We start from the raw sequence: 8383 nt of genomic DNA on the forward strand, positions 1-8383 counted from the left end.
TATTTGGAAATCTTACTAGGCATATATCTTCGGTATAATGAAGCTAAGGGACATACATTTCTTGTGGATTACGCCCTTGAATTCCCTATCCATCCATCTCTGAATAGACAACTAAAACGCGTATCTTATCCAAAAGGGGGGCACTTAGTTTTATTTTCCCAATTGCCTTCATATAGTTTTTCGTTTTAGTTGGCTGTTTATCAAAGAGTCTTTATCAGTGAATTGAAAAGTCAACATGGTGGGTCGTATTGTATCGGCCGGTAACAAACAAACAATTGAATATATACCAGTTCAAAAAGACAATGACACTATATTTTCTTCTTTAAATACAACTAAACTGTGTTTTATCAATAAAGAAAAGATTAAACTTTGGCCTGGTTGACAAAAAGTGGCTTCTTGAACAAGCAAACAAGAACAATGAAGTCCCCATTCTCGGAAAGAGTCCCTAGATAAACACAACTTTTATATTCTAGAAGCACCAAGTAGTTCCCCGTCAAATGTTCCAACTGTTCTAGAACAATGAATTTCATTTTTTTTTTAAAAATGTGCTTTCCTTGAATCCTTCAACACATCAAAAATAAAAAAATAACAATCTATATACAAAGCATCCACAAGTGGAGATTGGATTCTTCCAGGCAAATTCATGAAATGGGCATATATAAATCTGGTACAAGACAATCAATCTAACAAAAACCCATTACAGAAAATCCCAAACCCATTTCATATTTCATAGTCTGTGAAAAGATGTATCAACAGCAGCAATATGCATATGGAGCAGGACCAGGCTATGCTTCAGCACCTCCCATGCAGGCACCATATCCTCAGTACCCTTACCAGTCTCCCAGATGGTCTACAGGCCTTTGTGATTGCGGCCATGACTGTTCGAACTGTAAGTTTATATGAATAGACAAAGTCTAGATTATTTATTATTATTTGTTGAGAATAATTATTATTACGTGTTAAGCTGGAGTAGATTCGAACTCAAGATCTCTCATATGAGAGACTCGCAATTTACCATTGTATTGTTGACTCTTGCCTAATATCCATTTATCATTGTATTGTTTAAGCTCTTACCTGAGATCCAAATTTTTTTATAATCAGGCCTGCTGACATGTTGCTGCCCCTGTGTTACATTTGGGAGAGTGGCAGAGGTTATAGACCAAGGCAGAACAAGTAAGTCAATTTCATATATTTAAGATCTTCTATAGAAAACCCATGGGAAATGTAATGTAGACCATTTATTTTTGTGCAATTTTGAACTTATTGTGGTTATTTTTTGTATGATTGATCTTGTGATGTGATGTATATATATGTTTTTGCAGCCTGTTGTACTCATGGGATTGTGTACACCTTATTGTGGGCTGTGGGCATTGGATGTTTCTATTCATGCCAATATAGAAAGAAACTGAGAGCACAGTACAATCTGCCTGAGCAGCCATGTGGTGACTGTTGTGTGCATCTGTGCTGTGAATGTTGTGCTGTGTCTCAGGAATACAGGGAACTTAAACAAAGAGGACTTCATCCCTCTGCAGGTATGTAGCCACAAACTCATAATTAAGATAATGTTAGAATTCTTTTCACACCTACAATTTCAAAACTAGAAGAATTTTATAAATTTTTATCAGATTTAGTATTTTTTTTTCACAAATTCACAACTAAATTATTTTAGTATCTCATTGAATCACAAATCACAAATTAATTAAATTTTTTTTTTCATATCTACAATTTCAAAACTAAAAGAATTTTAGAATTTCTAGCAAATGGAAAACTAAAAAAATTAGAGAATTTTAATTTTTTAAAATCTAAAATTCTAATTTGCAAATCCAAATTTAAAAAGAAGTTTAGTATTTCTTAATCCATTCTAATATTTCTTCATACCCATACATTCAAAACTAAACAAATTTTAGTATTTTTTCATCTATTTTAGTCTTATTTTTGTACCCACAAACTAGCAACCAATTTTTTTACCTATTTCTTTATGCCCACAAACTTAAAACTAAAATTTTAGTTTTCCTTTGTGCTCACAATAGAAGAATTTTAGTATTTCTTCCAATCCACAAATTCAAAAAAAGAAAAATTAGAATTTGTAAATGTATTATAGTATTTTTCTGATAATCTAGGAATCAAAATTAGTTCAACACTTCTTCATATTCATAAACATAAAATGAAGAGAATTTGATTCAATTCTCTATATAGATATTTCAAGTAGAATTGTAATTTGTGATTCTTGATATTCATAATCTAATTTGTAAATAAATAGTTATCTTTTAGACAGTGTCTCTTAATCTTCTCTAATTTATTTCTCTGTTATTTTATAATAAAAAAACATATAAAAAAGCTTGAGCTCTAAGATTTCCAGAGTCCATTGGACAATTTTTAGTATTAAATTTCTGAATTTGATTGTATTAATCTCATGTTAATGCTCAAATAAACAAAATGTATAATACCATTATTAAAAACACTGGATTTTTAAAAAATATTTCTAAATCCATTTCAGTATTTATTTCTACCCACAAACTGGAAACTAAAAGAATTTGTGATTTATGTTTGTGAATTTGTTGATTCAGGTTGGGTAAATCCTGCAATGACTCCTCCACCAGCCTACCAAGGCATGTACAAGTAAAACATTCTTTCTTGAGTTGGTGAAGGCAGGAAGTGATTCAATTATATGTGTCTCCAGTAGAAAATTTGTAGTATTTTTGAGTCAATTATGGATTTTAATTCTGTAATTTTGTTTATTTATGAAAATGGACTTCGCTTAGCTCTGCATGTCCGTCATCGCTACAGGGCCAATGTATTCACATTTGATGGTTGATTAAAATTTTATTTATTATTATTATTATTCAGATTTTGGTGGTGTTACGTGGGAGATTTGAACCTTTGAATTGACCAAAGTTGGCTAAAATGGTTTTTTAAAAACATCAGCCATATCTTTTAATACAACTTGGTTGTTTAGAGCGTAAAAGTTGACTTGATGACCAATAAACTATTATATTAGTTTATGATAATTTAATTAAATGATTTTTAAATTTATTTTGATATAGTTTTAAAACGAAATTTCTTGGTGTTTCCTGAATAGATGGACTAAACATATATGTATTAGTATAATTTTAATTTGATGATATACCTTTTATTATAACAAATTAAGAATGATTCAATATTTAGTTTTTCCTTTTAAATCAAATTCTTAATGATTAAAAGCAAAACATATTAAGTTCTTTTATTTTTTGTACTATTATATTAAAATTGTGTCATTGTTAGAATTGAGTAATTAAAGTAATGATGACAATACTTGATTAAAGTCAATTCATTAGGATGATTTTATGTTCTTTAATTACATCTACTTAGATTAACATCATTTGGAAATGTAATGTCACAGAGTTTGGTCTCTAAGTTAAATAAGGCAATTTCTAAAATTAAAGATAAAAGATATCCAATAAGATTATAAAATTCACAATAGTAAATTAAAATATGCATGCTAGATATAATTTGATTATTAAAAAGCAAATAAAATTTGTCATGTTTAGAATTATGGAGAGATATCAAATGATTTGATATTAAGGAGGAGAGAAATTTACTAGAGATTACTGAAGTCTTATTTGCATCCTCTTTATGTCATACCACCACTCAAAGTAGAAATTTACACTGTGTTTCTTGTTTATTTAATCATCACTTCATTTCACACTCATGTAAGCATTTTTCCCTATTTAAATAATCTTAAATTCCATTAACCTAGAGATTTATAGTAGTGGTGTAGATTCGATGGATCATGCCTTCCACTACCACCAAAGAAACCCACAAAAATAATCTCCAAGGTCTTTAATGAGATTTTTCTTCTAATACTCCTTTGGATATAGGTCGTTTGACTCCAAAGTTGTCATTGTTTGTCAATTAATTGATTTTTCTTTCTTTTATCAACTATCTTTTAGGAAAATTTCCCTAAAACCATGCTTGAATATTTAGCGACCAAAGCCTAGGTTCCACATCACATCTAGCTTGTTGAACATTAGACAAAACCTCATGAAAAGTTTTTAATTCTAATTTATGAAATCTAGTCACATTGAGCTCATTCTCAAACATTCCCCTTAGATTTTCCATTCCCTCTAATCTTTATACCTTGAACATGTGACATTGTGGTTTCCGAAGAGATTCTATATTTCTCTAGATGGGTAGAGTTTACTAAGTTATCTTGTCATGATAGAACATCTTGTCAAAAATAAACAACTTTTTTATTATTATCTCACTTACAAAAGTGTCTCCATACATTTAAAATGTCATCTTGAAGAAGCTAAAATATACTATTGACATTTAAGTTGCCTCAACATTCTACATGAAAAAATCCTCTATTTAGATTCTCTAGACACTTTATTTTATTATCAATCATTTCAATATAATAGTAAGGAGTGTCAAAATGTCCCACTTCCACTATCACTTTTATAATGTCACAAACTTATAACTCTATCAAGTCATCATCAATGGAAAAGAATTTCTTTCTTCTCTTACTCTATAATAATATGTTAACAACATTCAATTGTAAAAGTAGGTTATAGATAATCATAAAACTAGAGGAGCTCAAAATCAAGCTTTCCAAGTCATTAGGTAAAAATTAGTGCCAAATTTCGTGAGGATTTAAAATAGGCTTCATTTTTTCTATGATACTTCTAAACCTATCACATGTTAAAAAACTAACACATGATTAGTGTATTTTTCTCTTAAGCTTGAAAAAATATGTAATGTATCATGTAAAAAGTGCAATGCTATTAACAAATCTAGTAATATGCATGGTTGAGTAGTTAGATTTTTTTTTTTTAAATTTTAAAATTTCATTAATAATAGAATTAAAAATATGAGGGTGATAGTACATTCTACTTGAGTATGGGTTTCTACACCATTAGTTTTATATGGTGAAGTTTCATCTAAGATATTTTTTTGGTAATCAACCTAATATATCATCTAACACATGTAGTTACACATGGAAGGTCAATGTTTGAGGATGAAGATGGAAATAATTGCATTTATCTATTTTTCACTTTACATTTAACAAAGTTCATACTTTGTGTTATGCCCTACATAGCAATCCCTACATTTTTTTGGGAAAAATGTTGGGTTCCCATATCTTTTCTCCTTATCCCCTAGTTAGACTTGTTTCTCTTTGCTTTTGTCCTTCTCTAGGGTTTGGGATCCTAGAGTCTCCTTTTCACTATCATGCCAAATATGAGATTTGGATGGTCAACATCTTCTAATGTTTTTTTAGCATGGAGGATACCAAGCATCCAAAACCTAGGATGCAGAGCATTTATTTTCCTATTGGAAATTATTCCTGTAATTAATGACCCTCATTGTGTCCTATACAAGAATTTAAGTGACCCATTTTCATATTTACCAAGTGATTAATTTCCTCTCTATGAGAACATGAAACATTGTGTGAGTTGAGTGATTAAAGCATTTGAATTCCTCCTTCTAGTTGAAAATTTTGGTAGTTGAGCTTGGTTGGAGCAAGGTTGTTGGGTGAAAGTCTCCAATTTGCAATCTTAGGTAGGCCATCTCTACATCTTTCATGGTTTTTTTTTGGGTTTGATTTTCATTTTTTCTTTCTGTCATTTCCATTTATGGTTTAACCCATATATTTTATTTGTTTTTGTTGTTTTGTAGCCATTCGTAAGTCTCCCTTCTATTTGTCTTAGGTAATCAGCAATTTTTTGTTGAATTTGTAAAGCCTTGAACTTAATTCAAGGCCCTATTTTTGGTCTTTAGGGCTATTGGTTTTTATGTCCTAGTTGCAGGTATCAAGCATTTGACCTTGGAATTTTTTTTTATAGTGACTGGGGTTTTCTAGTCTTGTTCTTGCCCCAACTCATTTTGGGGTAAGAACAAGACCTTTATAATTCCCTTTACTTCTTGGTAGTATTTTTGCAAATAATGCCTTTAGCTCTTCTTGTTTGGGTTCCTCAATGAAGAGACTTTTAAGAACTCTTTTCTATCTAGAAGTACTTTCCACTTCTTTTCCTTTATTATATGCAAGAGGTGCAACTTAATCTTTTAATGTAGCTTTACCCTTTCTTTGACTATTTTCAAAGTTGCTCAACTCCAATGAAGTTAGCTTTCCTATCAAGGCATCAAGAGATGCCTCACCTTTCTCTAGTAATCTTAGTTCCTGAATAGTTGAGACCCTTAAGACATATTGAGGTGGTAGACTCCTAAATATTTTTCTCACTACATCATCTTTTTCTAATCTACCTTGAACAACTCTTATGCTAATCACTACATCTTTTATTCTCTTTCTATATTTTTCAACATTCCCTCCTTCCTACATCCTCATGTCATCGTACTTTCCTCTCAGACTATTAGCATTTGCCTTTTGAATGTTTTTCTCACCTCCATACATTGTCTTAAGCTTCTCCCAAATTTCAAAAGCTCTCTTAAGGTCTTCTAAATTATCTTACTTGACATATATGAAAGAGTACTTACTAGTGAATCCATGGTGGCTACATCGACTTCCTTTTTATTTTTTGATCTACATTGAACACTCTTGTAGTTTGAACATAATTGGTTCTGACATGCTTCAAGTATGTAACTACCAGTGTTATGAGATGAAACTTCATCTTTCCAAACTATAGGGAATATTTTTTTTTTGGAAACTTTGACACTTCCCTTTTCATCATTTTGATCTTTTCCTTGAGTTGTTAAACTCCTTCTTTTAGAGGACCAAGCTCTGATACCCATTATTGTTAGAACTCACTAATGAATATATTGTTGGTCTGAGAGAGTCCCAAGGGTTCTAGGCCCTAGTTACTAGAGATGTAGTGCATCCCTACTAGGCCAATTAGGGATTCATTGCATCCTTGTATGGGCCTTGTTTAGGGTCTACTCCCCATGTCTAGTTTTTATAGGGTGTTAACTTTGAGGTGGGTTAACCTACAGGAGAAAGTTAATTTCAAGCCTTTTAAAAACCCATCCATTTTCTCCATTTTTATTAACATTCACTCACAAGATCAAGCTATCACTCAAGCTCACAAGTTCTCAAGAACTCTTTAAGCATTCAAGGATTTAAAAAATCCTCTCCATTAGGATCAAGGATTCATGCACTCAAGCTATTGAAGAAGTTTATGCAGGATCTAGAATTTTCAGCATTCAAGACATCCCTTCATAAATTAAAGATCCTTTATTGTATCATCAACATTCATTCTCTCAAGATATACATGCATCCTTTGATTCATTCCTAAGGTGGATTTCAAGCACATTCATTCATGAAGGTTTTGGTTTCACTTTGATTTCCTTTCCTAGGGCTTTTGAAGTTGAGTCAAGGCTATTAAATCTAGATACTTGATTACATTCCAAATTCAAGAGCATAATAATAGATTTGGATTGTTTCATGTTAGGTCTATTTCTACTACTTGCTAGAATTCTCTACTTTCTATCTCAATTCTGGGTTAATTCCTAAAATGAGATTTGGTTGAGACTAACCATCACCAACATTTAACAAAAACTCTTTATTTTTAAGGTTTTAGATCTTGGAAGGGAAAATAGGTGGAAAATTTAGATAGCCTTCTTGGCATTCTTCAAAGTTGCAAAATAAAAATCAAGTTCGTTCATATTTGATTAGGGATGCACCGTTCCCCTGCTTAATGAGAAAGTCACCCCTATGCGAAAGTCACCCTTGTCAGATCAAAAAACAAATTTTGGGTATTTTCTGCCTTTTTTTTAGCTTATAGTGTGGGATTTAACCCTTTGGGAGGTCATTTAGTAGCCCATTTTTAGGTTTGTATCTTGCAAGGTATAATATCTTCACTTTATCACCTTTCTTTTCCTTATATTTTAGTCTTACATTGTATATCTACTTTTTAAAACCATCTTAAGGTGGAGGTGAGAGGGAAATAAATCCAAGTAATTCATCCTATTGTATTAGGTTACGAATTGATACTTCCTTTTGTGTTGATTGAACCTATCTTAATAGGTGGATCTTTGTATTCCCCCAAAACATCTTTTATGAAAATAACATCTAACATTTCCTCTTTTGCTTTTGGAGTTAGATTATTGTATTCTATTATGTGTTCACCTTCATTAAATATCTTTGGTGAACCCAACATATTCCTCTTTCTTATTGGAGTTATATTTCATTGTATTTTTATCACTCTTAACATGTTAGATTTTAGTGTAGCTAGATCTACTATTTTTTCTTAGTGATATTTAGGTGTCCTATTGCATTGTTTTCATTGAAAAAATACAAAAAAAAATTGTATCTAGTTTATTTCATATTCATTACATTTCATTTCAAAGAGGTCATTATCTTTGTTTTCTTCCTTAATGATCTCCAAGATGTTCTATTGTGTGCATAGATGATCAGAACTTAATTTTTACTTTCATTGAGTCTCAATCTACTTCA

General features: G+C 31.1%; 1 protein-coding gene across 1 annotated transcript; it reads left to right on the plus strand.

Moving 5' to 3' along the window:
* Window positions 1-556: 556 nt before the first annotated feature.
* Window positions 557-2846, plus strand: LOC149561405 (protein PLANT CADMIUM RESISTANCE 7-like). Its single transcript, XM_089825130.1, has 4 exons — window positions 557-889; window positions 1102-1173; window positions 1323-1532; window positions 2568-2846. The coding sequence occupies exons 1-4, from the start codon at window positions 745-747 to the stop codon at window positions 2621-2623; spliced, it is 483 nt and encodes a 160-aa protein (XP_089681256.1). The 5' UTR covers window positions 557-744; the 3' UTR covers window positions 2624-2846.
* Window positions 2847-8383: the final 5537 nt, after the last annotated feature.

This window comes from Cupressus sempervirens, chromosome 4 (genome assembly GCF_028749045.1).
Source record: "Cupressus sempervirens isolate cs-2001-9-10 chromosome 4, ASM2874904v1, whole genome shotgun sequence".
NCBI lineage: Eukaryota > Viridiplantae > Streptophyta > Pinopsida > Cupressales > Cupressaceae > Cupressus > Cupressus sempervirens.

Coding starts and splice junctions, on each gene's coding strand:
- LOC149561405 (XM_089825130.1), top strand. CDS start 745: ATGTATCAACAGCAGCAATATGCATATGGAGCAGGACCAGGCTATGCT. Junction 890..1,101: donor CGGCCATGACTGTTCGAACT/GTAAGTTTATAT, acceptor TTTTATAATCAG/GCCTGCTGACATGTTGCTGC. Junction 1,533..2,567: donor AGGACTTCATCCCTCTGCAG/GTATGTAGCCAC, acceptor TTGTTGATTCAG/GTTGGGTAAATCCTGCAATG.